This window comes from Antechinus flavipes, chromosome 6 (assembly GCF_016432865.1).
Source record: "Antechinus flavipes isolate AdamAnt ecotype Samford, QLD, Australia chromosome 6, AdamAnt_v2, whole genome shotgun sequence".
Classification (NCBI taxonomy): Eukaryota; Metazoa; Chordata; class Mammalia; order Dasyuromorphia; family Dasyuridae; genus Antechinus; species Antechinus flavipes.
The window spans coordinates 28,933,282-28,955,279 of NC_067403.1; the positions used below are offsets into that span (position 1 = coordinate 28,933,282).

The 21,998-nt window shown below is 38.7% G+C and overlaps 2 protein-coding genes across 6 annotated transcripts in view; one reads left to right on the forward strand and one right to left on the reverse strand.

Moving 5' to 3' along the window:
* The window catches only part of PDS5A (PDS5 cohesin associated factor A), a 127,897-nt gene extending 121,468 nt beyond the window's left edge, over positions 1-6,429 (reverse strand). For all 3 annotated transcript variants that reach the window (XR_007948286.1, XR_007948285.1, XM_051965658.1), the window contains exons 1-2: positions 6,332-6,429; positions 5,618-5,793 (exon numbers count right to left, since the gene is read on the reverse strand). Coding sequence is in view for 1 of the 3 variants with exons in the window: in XM_051965658.1 (XP_051821618.1) it covers positions 5,618-5,755 (138 nt within the window). In the remaining 2 variants the exon portion in view is untranslated. The remainder of the gene's footprint in view (positions 1-5,617; positions 5,794-6,331) is intronic.
* Positions 6,341-21,998, forward strand: part of LOC127540800 (translation initiation factor IF-2-like) — a 55,285-nt gene continuing 39,627 nt past the window's right edge. Inside the window, exons 1-2 of one of the 3 annotated variants that reach the window (XM_051965659.1) lie at positions 6,341-7,106; positions 8,410-8,571. In XM_051965659.1, the coding sequence (XP_051821619.1) occupies positions 6,341-7,106; positions 8,410-8,501 (858 nt within the window). In that variant the 3' untranslated portion in view covers positions 8,502-8,571. The other 2 variants (XR_007948287.1, XM_051965660.1) reach the window with 2 other exon arrangements.

Below are 21,998 nucleotides of genomic sequence, written 5' to 3' on the forward strand. Positions count from 1 at the left end.
CACTTGCTATTCACCCCATATTTCCTTGGCCATTTGTGGTCAAACTCCCTGAGAAGGCTGCCTACAATAGGTGCTTTCTCTTTCCCTTCACTCACTTCTCAACCCCTTATGGTTCAGTTTCCAATCTTAACCTTGCACTGAAAGCAATCTCTTAGTTGCCAAATCCAATGGCCTTTTCAAAATTCTCATTCTCCTTGACCTTTCTGCCATCACTGATTTCTCTTCTTCTCAATACTCTTTTCCCTCTAGATTTTCTGGACACTACTTTCTCCCAGTTCTCCTCCTATCTATCTATCTGAATACTTCTCTGCCATCCTTTAAGGGGAAGTGTCCCCTTCCCAAGTTATATCCTAAGCCCTCTTTTGCTTTCTTTCTATATCACTTCACATGGATTCCACTGCCATCTCTATACTGATGATTTTCAAATCTACCTATCCTGCCCAAACTCTCTGCTGACCTCCATTCTCACAACTCTCAAAGTCTTTCAGACATCTCAAAGTGGATATCCAGCAAACATCTTAAGTACAATTATGTCTAAAATGGAACTCATTATCTTTCCCAAAAAAACAATCCCCTATATCTCCTGCAACGTTCCCTGTTACTGTAGGGGCCAATACTCTCCGATAAGTCCCTCAGACTTGCAACCTGGTTCTTCACTATTACTCCCCTCCCCCCCACATCTGGTCCCAACAGGCCCAAGCCCTGTAGACTTCCACCTCTGCCTCAACATTTGAATGCTCCTCTGATATTATGGACTTTCATTTATTGCCCACTTGAACTACTGCAATAGTCTGATGGTGCATCTGCTTATCTCAAATTTTTCCCCTCTCCAATCCATTTTCCAAATAGACTCTTCAATGATTTTCCCACTTCTCAACTCAATAAATTCCAGTACCTTCCTGATTTCCTCCAAAACCAAACAGAAAAATCCTGTTTGACATCCAAAGTATTTCATAATCTATGCCTTCTTCCTTCCCTCCCTCAAGTCTTCATATACTTTACTCCTCACCATGTACACTTCAATTCAGTAACACTGGCTTCCTTGCTGTTTCTTCACCAAAGCACTCTACTTCTCCTCTCTGGACCTTTTTTTCTGGATGTCCCTCAAATCTGGAATACTCCCCTTTCTCGCTTCCTTCAAATCTCCCCTCCTCTCTCCCCCTCCCCCCCGACAAATTCCATCTTCTATGGATAGACTTTTTTAATTCTAGTAATTTTCCTGTTATTTCCTTTTTATCCTGTATGTAGCTTATTTATACATATTTATTTGCTTATTTCCTCCATCAGACTGTGGGACTCCTTGAAGGCAATTAGGTATCTTCTGTTCAGTTGCCAAACTGATTTTGCTAAAGCCTAAGTCAGTTTATGAATGTCAAACTTCCACTCTCTATATTCAATAAACTCTGGTGGGCTTTCTATTACTTTCATAATCACATATAAACTGCATCTGGCATTTAAAGCTCTTTGCAACATGTTCCCTTCCATGGATTCAATCAATAATACATTCTTGTGGCCTACTTATTGCTCCTTGACCAAGACATTCTATCTCCCATTTCAGGCTCTGCATTAGCTCGTCCCCATCCATGCCTGAAATGTTCTTTCTCCCTCTCTCCATTGCTTAGAATCCTTAGATTTGGTCAAAGACTCAGCTCAAGCACACCTCCTCAAGAAGGCCTTTCTAAGTCTCCCCAAATGCAAATGCTATCTAGCCTAAGGTTAATTTCCATTAATTCTATATTGATCTTCTATCTTCACATGTATGCTTTTCCCCCATTTGCTCCCCTAATAAAATGTAAAATCACAGACTTTTTTTTTCTTTGTATTTCCAGCAATTAACACAACACCTGGTATACAGAATTACAATACTTAATAAATATTTTGATTGCAACTTTTGATAACAAACAGTAAGAACATCTTTGTTCGCAGTAAAGAAAAAAACAGAACTTTAGAAGTCAACCTGAAAAGCAGAGGCCTAATCAAAATCACCGATTCTCAATCTTTAAAAGCCTTTTCAATCAACAAATTTCAAAGACCATACTACCAAAAAAAGTTTATTTTTTCACCCTCTATGTTCAGTAATAACTAAATGAATTTGTATTTTATTCATCATAGTATTTGTAAACATTGGAAAAAATATCAATATGTGTATCTAAGCCATTTCAGTCTAGAGAAGATACATTGGTCAATTATACGAATCATTTAATGAGTTGACCACTAGTAAAACTCTGATTATCAAGACGCACAAATTGGCATCTAAAAAAGTTCTTAAGCAGAGGGGTAACATGATAGAAATAATGCCTTGAAAAAGTTAATTTCAATAATGGTATGCAGAGGCAAGGTGAAACTAGACATAAGACAAGATAGATCAGCTACAAAATCATTAAAGTGTTTTCAGTCATGAGAATAAAGTAGTAGCAGTAGGAATGAGAAAGAGACAAATTTGAAGAGAGATCTAAAAAGAAAAAAAAAGCACAGTTTTTAATTGACTTACTAGATACAGAGAGCATAATGAAGTGAGGGAGACAAAAATAAGTCTAAAATTAAAAAGCTTTAAAATTTACTAAAACTAATGACACACACAAATCTGGGTTTGAAGATGAAATGGATAATTCAGTTCAGGCATGTAGAGATAGTCTGGTGTGACAGCAGCATATAAGTGGCAAATTTCTACAGACAGTTAAAGATCTGGAACAGAAATGAATGAGGAAAGGAAAATATACAAGAAAACAAGGAAGATCCAGCAGTGTCACTCTTACGCTTACACTACAGAGATAAAAGAAAGAGGGGAAAAAATCTATATAGAGTATCTACCTATTTGAGAATAGTTTAATTATGGCATATCAATGTAATGGAATCCTATCAAGCCACAAGAAATGATAGAATGGACAGTTTTAGAAGAAACTGATAAAACTCCTATAGAGAGATTCTGAGTGAAGTGAGCAAAAACAGAAAAATTTATACATTCTAAAGAAAAGCAACTTTGAATATTTTTAGAATTCCAATCAACACAAAAAAGAACACACAATCCACTTCCAACCAAAGAGGTGACAAAAGTAAAATGAAAAATGAGAAATAAATTTTTGGACATAATCAAAGTGAGAATATTTTGTTACACTGTGTATATGTTCCAAAAGTTTTATTTTTATTTTTATTGTTCAATATAGGAAGAGGGAAGTGGAAAGAAGAGATAATACATTTGTGTAGAAGAAAATAAAGGAAGAAAGAGAGAAAGAAAGGAATAAAGAAAGGAAAAGGAAGAATTTGTGGGGAAAATTCTATCGTCGTCATCACCATCCAGATAGATGTCAAAGTGGATAAATGACCTGGAGATATCTACTTATTAATATACCCACCAGAAAACTAACTTTGGCCACAGCCAAACAGCAGTGTTGGAACATTAAATTAAATACATACTATTTTTTTATCTGGAAGTGTTCATGCTCGTCATTTGTAAATTTAAAAAAGAAATAAAAAATGGAACTAAATTCACCATCAGACATTCCAGGTAACTTTGAACTGATCCAAACCCAACTGCTCATCTTTCCATTTCTTTTCCTACTCGTATTTCTTAATTACTGATTTCAAGGCTTTTGACTCACCCCTCTTCTCCTACCCCATTATAGCTTCATTTTACAGATCTTTTAGAGCACTGTCCACTACTTCAAATTTACCCTAGCTATAAGTACCCTGGAATTACTATCTTCTTTGATTTTTTGTTGTTCCCAACTTGGAAGGGGAATGGAGTTCTCTGCTACAAAGCAGATGAGCACTAGAAAAAGTCATAAAATGAAGCTAATTTCACTCACTTTTATCACTTATCTAAATATTACCAATCTAAGTTCAAAGTAAAGTATATTCTGCTCCACCAACACATATTCCCTTTTCACATCCAAGCCTTTGTTCACACTTTTCCCTATATTTACAATTCAATTCAACAAGTATTTATTAAATGCCGAGTATGTAAAAGACATTGTTTTTATGAAGTAAAAAACAGAACAGTGCTAGTCCTCAAAAAATTTCCAGGGTGACACAGTAAACTATGGGAATGGAGGGAAACTAACAACTAGGATGAAGAAAAAATAAGGAAAAGCCTTGTCAAAGAGGAGGTGACATCGGAGCTCAACTCTGAAAACAAAGGATCACAAGAGGCAGAATTGATGAGAGTATTCCAGGTATGAGACAGCTTGTGTGAAGATAACCAAGGTTGAAGATATACTATCATGTCTCTTTATTAAACACTTCCAACTTTATTTATCTGTGACTTTAAATTGAGTCTCAGAATAATCCTGTGAAGAATGTACTACAGTTATCCTAGGACTACAACTAAGGAAGATGAGAGTGACTGGTCCATTATCATACAGTTAGTCAAGTGTTCAAGGTAGTATTTGAAGGCATGACTAAAGTCAGGTACTCTCCACTAAGTCATGGTACTCCCACAGAAGTTGGACTAAATATATTTAAGGATCTTTCCAATTCAGACTATGTGTTTCAGAAATATCTATTCTGAATCTCTACTTACTGCTATGGCTACAACATAAGGACCTTTACAAAAAAAGTCCCTATGAAGAATGCACTTTGAAAGTTCATTGGTAAAGTCCATCTCCCGATTCCATGGATGGCAGACAGATGAAAACTAAAATTCCCTGGAAGAAATACATCTCAAAGTACAGTCCTTCCAACAGTAAAATGAAGACTAACTGCCAATAAATGTTCCAAAATTATTTTTCCAATAGTTGTGATAAATTACATCTATCCATTCACAAATGCAAAATGAATGTCAAGCTGGCCAGAGGTAGGAGCACATCCTATAATCTCACAACAAAGTTAAACACGCTGGCACACAAAACTATACTGAAAAACACCATGCCAACTGAGCAAATTAGTCAAAGAAACCTACAATGTATTGAACTTTCTTAAAACCACCCAGAGTCCATGGGCTTAAGTCAACTTCTTATTCCAAAACTGAATCTTTAAAAAGCAGTGTTAACCATTAAACACTTTTCTCAAATAATGTACAAATCCAATTTTGCAAAATTATTTTATAGGCCAGTTTTCTTTCAAGAAACGAGAAATATTCATTTTTAAAAGCATTTCATGCAAAAAAAAAAAAAAGTCAAAAACAGGTTTCTACACTTATAAAAACACTTTGAGTTTGAAATCTCACCTGTAACATTCATTCAACTTTCCCTGCCAATAACTGTTCTGCATAAACTTTAAATTTTTTTTTAATGAAAAAACTGACATTTCCCCCATTCCTGAAAGATTTTAACCTTCTAAATTTCTCATAATACAATGCTATGACCCTACCATTCAAAGTTTTCAAAAGACATACTCAATACCTTCTTTGGGGATGGGGGAGGGGGAAGAAAGCAAATGTTTGAACAGGATGAATCTAGAACTATCTTAAAAGAAGGTTGAGTTGGCTACCAGATGCTAGGACAGTCCTGTCTATAGTTTTACAAAGAAGCTTTGAAAGGAAAGCATCAATCTTTCTTAGTTTGAGGGTGCTGGCCCAGGAGACAGCAGCAGGTCCCCTCTAGGTTGAGTTCTGGGGACACTGTCCAAGAGGCAGCAGCGGATGCCCTAGGGTGGGTTCTGGGGGCGAAGGCGGGAGTACCTTGAGCCGTTTGACCACCTCGTCGTTGGTGATCTTGTCGGTGATCTCCTTGACCCCCGGGGGGTAAGCGATCTTGGCGTCCGAACTGCCCAGGCCCAGGCCCGAGGGCGGCTTGGGCTGCACAGGGGGGAAGTCCATGGTGGGCACAACTTTCTCCGGCGCTCCTCTACCGGCCTCTATCGGTCAGAAAACAAAAGTTCAGCGGGAAATGGACGACTTTCTAACCTCTTTTTCATTTCAAACCCCAAATCCGAGAGGGCCCAGCCGGCGGGGGGGAGGGGGCAACGCTGCTGGGCCCCGGGGGCTGCAGGGGCGCCTCTCCTCGCCTCACCTCCTGGCCCGGCGCCCCGGTCGCGCGGCTCCCCGGCCGGCCCATGCTGGGACTTCCCCGGCGCCGGGTCCACAATGAGGTCGGCACCGGGTGCAGCCACCGCCCGGCGCCCGGCAGCTGCGGGTGGGGGCGGGGATTCCCGGGCCCGGGCCGGCGCAGCCTCCGCCGGGGCAGCCTCCACCACGGGACAGCCTTCGGGAGAAGGCGAGGCCGAGGCCTAGGGGGTTCGGCTTAGGCCGCGGTCCCCCACGTCCGCTCCGGCCGCCCCCCGCCTCCGGCTAGGAACCCACCCCCCACCCGGGAGCGACCGCGTCTCCCTCCGCGCCGGGCCGTCCCCAGCCTGCCGCCCCGGCCTGCCCCGGGCCCTCGGCCGCCGCCTTTACCTCGTCCTCATGCGGGCGGGTGGCGCGTGGAGCGCGGGGTGGCGGTCCGCAGGTGGAGCCCCGGCCCGGCCGCCGCGCCGCGGGACTGCACACAAAGCGGCCCACGGTCCCGCTGCCGCCTTCCCCGGAGCGCCGCGAGAGAAGCCGCGGGCTCGGCGGGGGAGCCAAGCCGAGCCCAGTAGCAGAGGCGCGCAGGGGCGAGCGGCGAGTGAGCGAGGGAGCGAGCGCGCGCTGCGCGGGGCCACACTGCCGCTCTCCGACGGCCCGAGGAAGAGCAGCCGCCCAGGCCGCTCGCCGAGGCCCGGCCCGGCGCCCAGCCCGCCACAGCCTCCGTCAGCCCGTCAATCCCCGCCCCCGCCCCGGGCCGCCCGCCGAGCCTGGCCGCTCGCGCTCAGCCCCGGGGCCTACGGGTCACGCGGCGGCGGCGGCGGCGGCGGCAGCAGCAGTAGCAGCAGCAGCAGCGCGCGCCTCCCCTCCCCCCCGCCCCGCCGGGGAGCGTCGCCCCACGCCCTGCGGACAGCGCCGCCTCCCGATTGGCGCCAAAAGCTGCACGCCCGGAGACCCGAGGAGGGGGAGGGGGAAGGGAGGAAGCGAGAGGGCCGGGACGGCCGAAGATCCCGGGGCGGGCGTGGCGCTCATGCCCCAGGAGCTAGAGGGCGCCTTGGCTGGGGACTGGAGAGCGCGGCGGCCGGCAGCCTCTGCCCTCGAGAAGCTCCTCCTCTGAGGCGGCCCCACTCGCCCTCGGCTCAGCGAGGATGGCCCGCGGACCCCGCAGGTGAGCGGGGGCGCACGGGCCACGGAGGGAGGAGAAAATTCTCCCCCGACTCCGCAGCCAGGGGGTGAAGAGAACGTGCTGAGAGCGGCTCAGGGACTGATAGGGGCGCGAGCCGCCCGGTTCCGCCAACTAAGAACTGAGAAGGCGAAGGGGACCCCTGGTTCTCCTGGCTGCTGCCAGCAGTCTCGGCGCCCATCGATTGTTTCCCCATCCTTTTCTTTGGTCTTGGAGGGAGAGGCGCTCGGGCATCCGCACGCTTATCATTGAGAGCACAAAGCCGGGATCGGACGCGCTCGGCCCTCACGCGCTTCACTCCGGATCCGCGAGGGAGCCCGGGCTCCAGGCTTTGTTCCGGGCCCCGGAAGGCTCCTCCGGAGCCGCTCACTCCGGAACACTCTTGCCCAGCCCCTGCTTCTCTTCTGTTGTATTATAACTAATTAAGGGATACTATTCTTCCCGTGCCAGTCTTAGCTTCCCGGGGTTACACACTTCTCTGCATGTACACAGGAATGTTAAGCTTTTTCGTCTAGAACAGCAATGAATCGGTATGGTTATTAATAATCACATATAATCAATAATCATAATAGCATTAATATGTTAACTCCATTGTTGACATGTAGATACTCTTTCCCAACGCCAAGCACTTAAAAAGGTGGTTATCATAAATGACAGTGGGCAGGAATATTTTAAACCTCTGGTTTTTAATCTTGTCTTCTGGTATAAAGCTCTTAAACTGTGGACACCAGAAAGGGGTCTTCCAACTGAATGGGGGGGAGGGGGGTCATAAAATTATGATCTATTATCAGTAAATGTTCTATATGCATACCTGTTTCATGTGGCTATATCCCCGGTTCTTAGGCAAAGGTAGTGAGTGAGTGGAAAAAGACTAAGAAACTGTTCCTAGCAAAGTGAATGAGGAAAGATACAATCATTTAAAACAATGTTTATAACGAATAATTTAATGACATAAACAATTTTTAAAAGCCAAAAATGCTGCTTATTGAAATGAATATGTTTAAGTCTTGTTTCTGATATGATCCTTCTGCATTCCTAACTTTTACTTACCTTAAACCAGATTAGTTACATTTGTAATTATGAGGGAGGAAAATGTGACAATGCAAAATACTCAAATAATGATGCAAAAAAAATTTAATTACATTAATTAAAATTAATAAAAATTAATTAAATTAATTTTAAAAATTAATCAATGATTAGTGGAATTAGGTTCTTATCTAATCCCTGATTTCTACTTCTTGTATAACTTTGGTTAAGTTTTTTATCCTGGTGTTTGGTTTCCTTATAGGTGAAATAAGAGAATTCCAACAACTGACCTCGGAGATCCCTTACAGCTCTATATCCTATTCTGTGAAAATGAGAATTGAATCCCCTCTGTAATTTTTAGAGATTTATTTTCCTATTGTACTATAGTTATTGTGAAACTCAATAAAGTTTTTGTATCTTCCAATTACTATTCCAAGTGTTCCTGGAAACTCAGATTTGCTCTTTGGAGAAGACATTTCAATGCAGTACAATATTATTAAGAAGTTCTCCAATGACTACCCAATAACAGGAAAAATGAAGTCACAATCAGTATAGTCTGTTCTGATCTAGACTTGAATGACTCTTTTGTTTCATATAGTGACAAAGTTTTTCTTTGCATTCTAAAATATTGATCTGCACAGTTAAGTGAACAAGTGTTTATTAAACATCTACTACACATAAGGTATTATGCTCAACACTGAGGGAGGTAAGAAAGGCTTCTAAGATCTAAAACAAAATCTGAGAAATAAAATAGTCCCTGTCCTCACAGAGCTCGTTATGGAGTAGGCAACATACAAAAAATCTATGCACATACAAGACAAGATAAATTGGAGAAAATCAAAGCGGAAAGAGCTAAGCTTAAGGAGGCCCTAGGAAAGACTTCTCTTAGAGGATGGAATTTTAGTTAACATAAGAAGGAAACCAAAAGGTGGAGGTAAGGAATAAGACCATTCTGGGAATGGGGTGGGGGAAGAACCAGTGAAAATGGTTGGATTTATAAGTTGGAATAGCTTGTTTAAAGAAAAGCAGGTTAGGTGCAACTCCATCAAAGGGTACACCACGGAGAATAGGCTGGTGTGAGTTAGTGCCTGAAGTACCTGAAAAAGCAGGGGGCAAGTTAGGAAGGGTTTTGAACACCAGACAATTTTTTATATTTGTTCCTGGTGGTGATAGGGAATAACTGGAGTTTGATGAATATGCTCGGATTTGCATGCAACTTACTATTTGCTCTCTCATTTCACCTACAAGGAAACCAAAGTATTTATACAAAACCTTTTTAATTTAACATAATCAAAATTATCCATTTTACATTTCATAATGTTCTCTAGTTTTTCTTTGGCCATAAATTCGTTCCCTCTCCCTCCCAGAGAGGTAACTATTCTACCTTATTCTCCTAATTTGCTTGTAGTATGACCCTTAATGTCTAAATCATGAACCCATTTTGACCTTAACTTGGTATAAGGTTTTGGGGTGTTGGTCAATGTCTAGTTTCTGCCATTCTGTTTTCCAATTTTCCCAGCAATTTTTGTCAGTTCATGAGTTAGTTATCCCAGAAGCTGGAATCTTTGGGTTTATCAAACACTAGATTACTGTAATCATTGACTATTGTGTATTGTGAACCTAAGCTATTCCACTGATCAACTATTCTATTTCTTAGCTAGTACCAAATAGTTTTGATGACTGCTGCTTTATAGTATAGTTTTAGGTCTGGTACAGTTAGGCTACATTCATTTCCTTTTTTTTTTTTTTTTTTCTCCATTAATTCCCTTGAAATTCTTGACCTTTTGTTCTTTCAGACGAATTTTGTTATTACTTTTTCTAGCTCTATAAAGTAATTTCTTGGCAGTTTGATTGGTATGGCACTGAAGAAGTAAATTAATTTAGGTGGAATTGTCATTTTTATTATATTAGTTTGGCCTACCCATGAGCACTTGATATTCTTCCAATTGTTTAGATCTAACTTAATTTGTGTGGAAAGTATTTTGTAAGTGTGTTCATATAGTTCCTTGTAGGTAGACTTAGCAGGTAGACTCCATTTTATATTATCTACAGTTCTTTTAAATGGAATTTCTCTTTATTTCTAATAGTTTCTAGTTGATTCATTAGGATTCTCTAAGAATACCATCATATCATCTGCAAAGAGTGAAAATTTTGTTTCCTCATTACCTACTCTAATTCCTTCAGTTTCTTTTTCTTCTCTTGTTAAAGCTAACATTTTAAATACAATATTGGATAGTAATGGTGATAGTGAGAAACCTTATTTCACCCCTGATCTTATTGGGAATGCTTCTGGTTTATCCTCATTACATAAGATGCTTGCTGATGGAAAGCTGTAAGAATTAAATGAGAGACTTGTAAGGCATTTGGCATTGTGCTTGGCCCAAAGTAGATGCCGTAAAAATGCGTTTTCCCTTCCCTTTCTCTCTCTTCCCCTCCTCCACTTTGATAGCTGAATGGATGATAGCCTGGAGTTGAGAAAGATCTGTGACAGACCAACCAGAAGACTATTGAAATAGTACAAAATAGTCCAGGGCTTGTACCCATGTGGAGACAACATTAGAGGAGAGAAGGGGACATAGAGGATAGAAGTGAAGGTAGAAGCTACTGATCGTGGCAACTGATTGCATGGTGGAGTCGGGGTGGAGATGATAATAAGAAGTTGAGAGTGCTACCTGATCAGTGACCCTGGCTAGCTTAGATGATGATAATACCCTTATAGTGAAAGGGACATTTTGAAGAAAGCAATGTTGTCAAAATATTTGTATTAGTTACACTTCTTTTTTTCCTTCCTTTCTCTCTCTTTCTTTTTTGTCTCTCTTTCTCTTGCTTTTAAAGAAAGGGTTAGTGACTACTCAGAGTCACACAGTTATTATGATCAAGTGTCTGACGTCAGATTGAACTGTAGTCCTTATCCACTGAGCCACCTAGTTGCCCTTGTACATTTCCTTTACTGAGATAAATTTTTATCAGAATTAAAGTTCCAAGCCCCAGATCACTACACAGCTGTCTCAATGAATTCTATGACTTCCTTTCCAGGAAAAACGGAGGGAAAAAAATTCATACTGTCCAAATTATGACATACAATTAGATAATTCATTTAGTCACTGCATGCACATACATATGCATATGTATATGTGTGTATAAATATTTTTCAAAAGAACTACTCCTGAACAAATGAGCTGTCCCCACACTTACATGGCAGGAACATTCAGATGAATTATATTTGGGAAATTACATAGCACTTCTAGCAAAACTAACTTGCTTACTACTGCAAAATAATCTTTTTTAAAACACAAATATTCTCTAATTTTAATTATTCAGAGACAGGTGTTCTATAGTTCAGGTTTATGTAACCTAATCAAAAGAATTTTTATGTTAAATAGATGGGTCTTTATTTCAGGAGAAATTAAGCTGTTTCCCAAAGGCAATCCAGTCTGCATCATTCTGGGACAAGTTTAAGGTCCATCTGCAATGTCTGTCCAAGAATTGTAATGATGAACCAATTCTATACATTATTCATTCTACTGCATATTAGAATCTTGAAATAAAGCATTCTTCATTCACTTGGTTTTTACTGTATAGACAAATAGGCTAAATTCTTTTCAAGATACTGTAATATTCTAGTGTGTGAAGTAATCAGTATAATGTCACACAAAGGCACATCTAGAGGACTTCACCATTCATAGAGAATACTTCTTTTGTATTTGGGGTTGTGGATCATTGTCTGAAAAATTAAAGTTGTGAATCACTCAGAGAGGAAAGGAGATACATGGTGGTTATGAGTAGGCTGCAAAATATTATCAAAGATGACTGGTGAATAAAATAGCAGAAGAAATGTCATGAAGAACATATACATCTGGAAAATGAAGTATGCTTGTCATGTATTGAAGTGTCAACTGGTTAGAACTGGCCTCCAAACTGTGGGTGGCTGTAGCCTAACAGAGCAGGGTAGAGATAGGAGCGTCAAGAATCAAACAGAAGTTTAATTTCAAAGTAAGAGAGATGTCTTGCAAGCAAGACATGTGTCCACATGTGCCTGAGCCTGGCCCCTAGTTGGGGCACCCCTGCTTTAGTGTGGGCAGATCTCAATACTTATAACCAATGGTTACTCAGTGAGCTGGATCCCTGACAATGAAGGGTGACAGCAATAATGTGACAAATCTGATTAATAGCAGGGCTTCATGACCAGAACATGGATAGAGTAGCTGCTCAGAGAACACCTAGTATGTGGTTTTGTCAGAGGGTGAGATCATCCACAAGGTGAGCTCAAACGGTGAGAGCTAGAAATTCACTATTTGACAAAAACTATTTTATTGTCCCATTCTAGGAACAGTCAGAGGGACATGCAATAAAAGCTTATATAAATAGATCTAAAGATGTTTTCTAACAACTGGAAAGTTATTGAGTAGAAAGTAGGTATTAAAAAACATTTCATGCTGTATAATAAGATAAACTCCAAATGGAAATATTGTTTAGACATAAAAAGGGGATGTCTAAAATGAATCAAAAGAGCAAAGAAAGAATTGCTTTTCAGATATATGGGTAGAAAAAGAGTTTATGCTCAAGCAACAGGATCAAAATGAAGGGGAAAACTTTTTAATTTCCAAAATTTAAAAGTTTTGGGGCAAATAAATCTAATGCAGTTAAAATTAGAAAGGAAATAGGTTACTGATAGGGCATGATGACTCTGAAATGTTTCTTTAATAAGTCTTAATTCAAAGATATATAAGGAATGGATTTGAATTTTTAAGAATAAGAGCCATTTCCCAATTGTTAGATTGTCAAAAGATGCAAACCAAAAAAATTATCAAAGGAAAGATTGCAAGTATTAGTAACCACATAAAAATGTATTCCAAATAACCCAAAATTAGAGAAATGTAAACTAAAATAACTCTGAAGTTCAAGTCATACACTTCAGATTGACGAAGATGACAAATGTTGGAGAAGCTACATTTTTATGGAGCTATGAATGGGTGTAGTCATTCTAGCAATCAGTTTGGACGTATGTCCCAAAAGGCATCAACTTTATATGTCCTTTATCCCAGAAATACTACTAATGTCTGTACCCCCAAAGAGATCAAAAAAGAGGAAAAGGACATACACACACACACACATATATATAAAAGAATATAGTAACTTTTTGTAATGGTGAAAAACTGGAAACTAAGGGATACCTACTTATTGGAAATAATTAAATAAAGTGTGGTACATGAATGTAATAGAATGTTATGCCCTGAGAAATGATGAAATAGATAATTTCAAAGAAATCTCTATGATATAAAGTAGAGTAGTGTGAGTAGAAACAAGAGGACGATTTGCACAATAACAACAGCATTGTAGAGAAAAACAACTTTGAAAAGCTTCAGAAATTTGATTAATGCAGTAATAAGCCATAACTCCAGTGGACTCACCTCCCACCAGCGAAATTATGAGATATGCATTTTTATTTGGTCAAGCCCAATTTATAAGAATTTGTTTTGCTAAACTATAATATATTGCAAGGTTTTTTATTTTTATTGTCCTATTGAAGGAGTAGTTGGAGGGACATGCAACTAGATTAAAAAAAAATTTTTTTAATGATAGTTGCCAGGCATGATAGTATATCCTGTAATTCCTGTTACTGGGGAGACTGAGGCTGATAGATTATTTGAGCAAGGAATTCCAAACTGCAAAAGGACTAACCTGATTACATAATCCATACTGTCTGGCAGCAATATGGTTGGTGTCTCAGGTAGAGAAAATCCGGGCTGCTTTAGGATGGTCGCTCTGGCTCAGGCTAGGAATAGTAGTGGCTTTTATTTCTTTTTATAACTTTTTATTGACAGAACATATGCATGGGTAATTATTTACAACATTATCCCTTGCACTCACTTTGAACAGTAGTGTTTTTACCCAGTCAAAAAAAGAAAGAAAGAAATCAATCTAGAAAAGGAAGGCTCAGGGTTTCTGGTTAAAACAAAAATTGCAAAGACCAAGTGGTTTTGGCCTAGGATCTTTTGTTGGTCCATCAATGAAAGCCAAAGCAAGAAGAAGGAAGGAAGGAAGGAATCTAGCTGTGTTGTCTTGTTCTCAATGAGACAACATCTACTCACATATTTATTTGTTCATTTTCCAAGACAACCATCACATCAGAGAGGTGGTATATATATATATATATATATATATATATATATATATATATATATATATATATGCTTTACTTGATGATAAAGCGAAAACTATCAAACAAATTTATCTCATTTCTATTGATACCTCATTCAAGGATTCTTAGATGATTTTAATTTTTACCAATAATAGCTTTTTATTTCAAAAATAACTGCAATGTTTCTACATTAGTTCATACAATTCTTTCCAGGTCTCTGAAGTTTTCTAATTCATCATTTTTTATAGTACAAGAGTTATCTATTATAGTTTCATACCATAATTTATTCAGCCATTTCCCAGTTAGACACCTCTGAATTTCTAGTTCTTTGCCACTATAAAAAAAGGACTAATTTTCTTGTTCAAGACCCCACCCAAGGGTCATTGTATTCTGCTCAAACTTGTGTGAGGCATAAATCCTTTAAATAGATTGCTAAAGACTGGTGGTGGTCTGGGTATAGAGATAGTCTCTTTGTCCAAGAGTGATAAGATATTACTCTCAGCTCCTCATATTCAGTCTCTCTTTAATTGTTACACCACCCTGGGGAACACTCACTCTTTGAAGAGTATATAAAATGTGAGCTCACCATGATTGTCTTTAGTCTAAGAGATGCAGCCAAATGATCATCCTTTTATTAATAAACATGCTGTTTTTTTTTAATAAAATGATTAAATTACCCAAAATTATGTCTTTCAAACTTTTTTAATTGCCACATCATCTTTGCCATTCTGAAGGATATAAAGTAAAACCTCAGGGTTGCTTTCATTCATATTTCTCTAATTATTTGTGATTTGTTTTTTTTTTTTTCTCTTGGATATTGATAGCTTGGAATTTTTCCTCTGAGAATTTCTTGTTCATATCTTTGTATATAACCCCAATTTATTAATTGGGGAATGACTCTTACTCTTATAATTTTGAGTTCATTCTTAATATATTTTGGAAATTAGACTTTTATCAGTGAAACATTGCATGTCACAACAAATTTGCCCAGATGAATAAATATCAAGAATTTCAAGGGAAATACTCAAAAAAGTGAGAAGGAAGGAGGCCTACCAGTACCACTTCTCAAATTATACTACTATTATTTTATTTTATTTTGCTGAGGCAATTGGAGTTCTTGCCTGGGGTCACATAGCTAGAAGGTGTTAAGTCTGAGACCAGATTTGAACTGAAGTCTTCCTGACTTCAGGTTATCATTAATTATTAAAGGCATTTGGTATTGTTTAAAATCTCAAAAAAGTCATTTGGAACATATAAAGTTCTCATGATATAGAAACAAATGAACCCAGGAACTTACTTTTGGATAAGTCTAAATGTTAGGGTTCAAGGAGATCTCAAAAAGGTTAGGGTTCCAGATTGGTGTTGTGAGGTGTCTCAAAAGAATTAGCAGGCTCAGACCCATCTCCAAGTCAAGGGGCAAAGATTAGTTACACTGCTAACTACAGGCTAACTTCCAAAAGAATTTAGCAAAGAACTAGGAGCACGAATATACATTTATAGGAAATAGAACATCAGCTGCTTCGTGTCATTGATATGCTAATTTTATGGGCTAAAGGTAGAATTGAGGAGTGGTCTTAGAGGTGGAGTTGTGGAGTATTGAATTTTGTGGCTTGGGAGGTGGAATTGTACCCCATTTCATAATTCTATGGCTTTGATCATCTCAGAAACTAATACTGACCCAACTGTCATCTGTCAGCCAGCATTGTTTGTAGAACTACAAGCACTTCCCAAGCCTGGTGGCCTTAAGGTTAAGGCCAGATAGGCTTAGGATTGTTGCTACTACACTATATTATTCCCTCTCTCCTTCTCTCCTCCTCCCTGCCCTCCCCCCCCCAGCCCAAGCAATTGGGACCCAAATTAATTTGGGGCAAAAGTAGGAAGGTTTTATCTTCTGCAGTTGCTTCAGGCTAATAAGGGGTAGAGAGCTTAGCAGAATCCAGATTGAAATGGGGAGACATGCCTTGAAGATGGTTGCAGTAGTATTCAGGGGTGTTGAGGCTCAGAATTAGGTAGCAGGTTTGCTATCCAGGTTGAACAAGTAGTTAGTTGGAAGTTCATGGCCTGGAACCTAGAGTTCATGTTGCAAAGCACATGAAAAGATTGAATAACAGTTGGCATGGAAATATAAGTAACAATACCATTACAAATAGAGGCTTTCTACTTCTAGAGTAAAAGATTTGGGAGGGTCATTTATAAAACAAAAAATAAACATGTCTGTACCACAGAATACATAGTACAAACAGATAACTAGTAACAAGCTTTAATAAAATCAACTTTTTCATTAATGTGACATAAAATATCCCATTAAACTACATTCCTCTAAGAAAAAGAGTTGCACTAAAATTCTATTCTCTAAACCATACTGAAGATGTTTCAGATTTTGTTTCAATAATCAATGAAGTAATAGTTAGGTCCCATAGACAGTGTATCAATTTAGAGACCTAATTTCATACTATATTCTAGTACTCATTTACCCAATTATTTAGGATATAAAGATACATATTTTCATATTGAAAATGATGAGATATTACATACTTGTGCTCATGGCTTCTACTGACCACTTGTTCTGATTATAGAAGTTTTCTATAAGAGGAAAAAGCAGGGACATGATTATTATGGCCTTCAAGCTTCAGCCTGAAAGCATATATATGACAAGATGAAACATCCTTGACTCTGTTTGACTTTAGGTAATAATCACAATTGATAACCAATCATGCAGTAGCAATTCCATCTCATAGTCAGACTCAGGAATAATCAGGTGGGAAGCAAAGAAACAGAACTAAAAAACTGAAACAGAAGGATCTAAACTCAAGCAGAGACTGAGCTTGTCCTCCCAGCTCTTGTCCAGATAGTTGTCACCTGTGACAGTTCAGGATGGCATCCCTCCAAGTGATTTATAGCATTTCTTTTGAATGGTAGGTTACTGACTTAATGATTTATCAGATAATCATACCCAAATTGAAAACTCAAAAGAATATCTGTTACAGTCCCAAGAGATTTTATCTCTAATAGTAAATTCTATTGATCATGGCTTAGGGTTAGATACATTATTTTTATTCTCATGAAGTTGCAATAAGCAAAAATTTGCCAGGACTCAGAGAGGTAGGATATTTTGCTTAACATCTTTAATAACATGTTTTTCTTTTCTTCTTGAGTTTAAACTCATCCTGGTACAAGAACCAATCATTAGAAATCATTTCTATGTAATAAACAAGCCTATAGATTGTTAGTAAATACATTCCTTGTTTGGGAAACTATATATCCCAAACAAGCTCATTTCTCAGGCCTGATGACTTGCTACACTGATGGTTTAAAGAAAACTGGCAAGCTTGTAAGTTAAAAGAAGTCCCAAAGAAGGGACTGACCTTACTGTTGCCCACCCAATTATCGGTTTCTGTGGGCTGTACTGTTTGATACATCCCCCCACTCTGTGAATGGGGAAAAGGATACTTACACCCTCATACTTGAAGGCCAACTGAAAAGGCTTTCACCCAATCCCTCTCGTTCCACACACAATAATTACCAATTTTAGGTTTAACATGATGATATTAACTCCAAATAACTTTAACAGTCTTAGGATTTTCATAAATAAAAGTCAAATAGTCTTAGCTGTAATTTCCTCTTAATTTTCTAGCAAGGTAGAAGCTAATTCCCTAAATCACATTTACAAAACATTATAAAACATGGTAAGTAAGGCTAAATAAAATTTTCACTTTCTTTTAGTTGTTCAGTTTATTCTGTCCCCAAGCTACTGCAGATTTGGAAATTCTTAGGAAGGATTCCGGCTTTCTCTCCTTTAAATAAGTTTCTATTTTATTTTAGGAAGAAAACAAGACAATTCTTATCATTGAGATGGAACAGAATCCATTGCAAAAATGATTAGGAATCTCATATAATTTGCTGTCACTTTCCAATTTTAACATATACACCACTTTAAAAAGTTTTTTTAATTGACTTAACTAATGCGTTTCCCTAAATTCTAATTAAATGTTCTAGTCAAACTGAATTACCATTTGATTATTTTCCAGTTCGCACAAACTATTTCTCTTTTGTGAGCCAGTAAAGAGTTAAGTGCCAGTTTTTACTGACAGGGCCCCTAGAAGTCTAACTCCGATAAGGCAAAAGCAAGCTGTTTGTTTCCAGAGTTTTTAAAATAGCAGCAAACTGCCTTTCTGTTTTCCCAAAGTTCAGACTCTTAAATCTTCTGTTAACAATGTCAGTGCAAATAGATTACAACTGCCATATCCCTTTAGTGGACTTTGATTAAAGCTCCTTGAAAAGTGCTTTTGCTATCATATCTCAAATGACAAATTTCACTGAACTGAGTATATTTTCTCTTTCTCTCTTACTCCTCTATCCATGTATTCCTGCTGTAGTTAAGGAAGAAGAGAAGAGGAAAAGAAAAGAAAAAAAAAAAAAAAACCTCTCTTTCCTATGTGTACTATCCTCTTGTTCCTGGGGAGTCCAAGAGTGATAACATTAATTTAGTTGAATTTTCCTCCAAATTGCTTTATATACACATATACACACACACACACACACACACACACACACACACACACACACACACACACACCCACACACCCACACACCATTCATCTCAATATTGGCATTGAATGTTGGTCACATAAAAAAAAATCCACACAAAGTTATCAAACATGAAGCAATTATATTCAATAAAACATTTAACATTCACATAACATTTGCTTTATACTAAGCGTTTCTACAATCATGTGATGTTCACATGATCTTTACCAACAACAACCCATTATTATTTCTCTTTACAAATCAGAAAACTGGACAGAGAAAAAATAATTTGTCATAAATTACGTAACTAATACATTTCTGCAATTAAAACAGAGAATGGTAGGCTTGCCAAATGTAGAGGCTGACTGGATTTCCCAAATCACACTGCCATGCTTGGTGCGTCCAGGAGCACCCCAATTCTCCCCGGCAGTTGCTGGATAGAATCTTCTGAAGGCTGAAATGACTGGTGCCAGAATCTCCTTTTGATGGTAATTTCAGGTGCCAGGATCACCATGGGGCTTGATCTCCGCTCCACTCCTATCTCCCCCTCCCCCAGCTAGGTTGGGGAGGTGCTTGGACAAGGTATGTGGGGTCCCCATGTTGGACTTTCATTTCTATGGGTGGGGTAGAATTTGAGTTTCCCTACAGTTCTTCAGCATTCTTTTTTCTTAATCTGATCTGAGATGAGAGGAGTCAACAGAAGGATATGGGCTATAACAATTTTGTTAGCAATCCCCACACCTAAGATATGTTCAGTATTCCAGGGGGTGGAACATGCTGAGTGATCAGGGTTATGGAGAGGGTACCTTTTGAGGTGCAATCTTAGCCTTTATGTAAAGTGTTCCTTTTCCAACGGAACAGAATGGGACTTTGGACACATGGGAGTCAAAGAAGGGTTAGCAAAAAATTGCTATTTACATAGTGGCTTTTTCCTACTCTTTTCTTTCAGAATGGGCTAAATCCTTGGAATTATCCAGGAATTTATATCCTAGGATTTTTTTTTTCAATCTTAAAATGACTAATTGCCAAACTCTTCAAACATTGTTCTCAAAAACCTTGAGAATCTGCTAAGACATTGTTTTAGCCCTTTTAAAATTTTAATTAGCTAACTTTATTTCTGTGGCCCCCTGCTTGGCCAGAACTGGGGTCCACAGGAAAAAAGTCAGGCTTTTCCCTTTTTAAGGGAAATCAAGGATGTGAAGAAATCTTTCCCAGTGTTCCAACTACTACATAGAAGTTTTTCTTGCTGCCTGAATTTTAAATCTTTTCAGGTAACAGAATATGGCTCACAGAGTAAACATGACAGACATTCTGCACAGAGATGTAGACATAGACAAAGTGACATAGAAGAGGATTGTCCCATTTTTGCTAAAAGCCATAAAATTTGTCTTCCTATGGAGCCTCACCTCCTCTGGCATTCCAAGGAGGGTGAAAAGGTGGCAAAAATTCCCTACTTAGGAGGGAACTATGCTGAGAATTACAAGAATTCCCAAGACCAGGCTTCCCTAGTTAAGGAAAGTTTGTTGATCATGGAGCTCCTGATGACCTGACAAGCCTTCCTAGGTACTTGGGCTGTCCCAGTTATATGATAGAGGGAGAAAAGAATGGGGAACTTACCGTTGACAAGAAGGGAGTAAAGTCAGAGGAGAACAAACTCTCCCTTTATGGACCACCAAATGTTGGCGTTCAAAAGAGACTTCAAGAAAAAGAGATTAAAGGAATTAGAGTAGGTCATGAGGAAACCAAATTATCACTCTTTGCAGATATGATGGTATACTTAGAGAACCCTAGAGAAGCAACTAAAAAATTACTAGAAACAATTCACAATCTTAGCAAAGTTGCAGGATACAAAATAAATCCACAGAAATCATCAGCATTTTTATATATTACCAACAAAGGCCAGCAGCAAGAATACAAAAAGAAATTCCATTCACAATAACTGTCGATAATATAAAATATTTGGCAATCTGTCTGCCAAGAGAAAGTTAGGAACTATACAAACACAACTACAAAACATTTTCCATACAAATAAAGTCAGACCTAATCAGTTGGAAAAATATCAAGTGCTCAGTGAATATCAAGGCTGAGTGAATATAAAAATGACAATACTACCTAAATTAATCTACTTATTTAGTGCCGTACTAATCAAACTCCCAAGAAGTCCTCCTGACTTCAGAGCTGGAGCTCTTTCTAGGTGGCACACCATCTAGCTGCCTCCTCATTTCTAAAATATATAGAAAATTGACTCAAATTTATAAGAATCCAAGCCATTCTCCAGTTGATAAGTGGTCAAAGGATATGAACAGACAATTTTCAGATTAAGAAATTAAAACTATTCCTAATCATATGAGAAGGTTCTCTAAATCATTTTTGATCAGAGAAGTGCAAATTAAGACAACTTTGAAATACCATTACACACCTTTTAGATTGGCTAAGATGACAGGAAAAGACAAAGCTGAATTTTGGGGGTGATGTGGGAAAACTGGGACACTAATACATTGTTGGTGGAGTTGTGACTGGATCCAGCCATTTGGAACTATGTTCAAAAAGTTATCAAACTGTGCACCAGAGAATGGCTGAATAAATTACGATATAAAAATGAATGTTATGGAATTTTATCGTTCTATAAGAAATGTTTAGTTTCTAAAATCATTCTCAGGGGAATAATTTTAGAAAGCCCTGGAGAGACTTACATGAACTGATGCTTAGTGAAATGAGCAGAACCAGGAGATCATTATACACGATAACATCAATATTATATGATGATTAATTCTGATGACTGTGATTCTTTCCAGCAATGAGATGATTATTCCAATGATCATGTGATGAAGAGAGCCATATACACCCAGAGAGAGGACTGTAGGAACTGAATGTGGATCACAACATAACATTCTCTCTTTTTGTTGTTGTTCGCTTGCATTTTGTTTTGTTACTCATTTTCTTTCTTTTTTTGATCTGCCTTTTCTTGTGCAGCAAGAGAATTGTATAAATATATTTATACATATTGGATTTAACATATATTTTAACATGTTTTATATATATTGAATTGCTTGCCATCTAGGGGAGAGTGTGGGGGGAAGGAGGAGAAAATCTGAAACACAAGGCTATGCAAGGGTCAGTGTTGTCAAATTATCTGTGCATATATTTTGAAAATAAAAAGCTTTATTAAAAAAAAAGGCTAA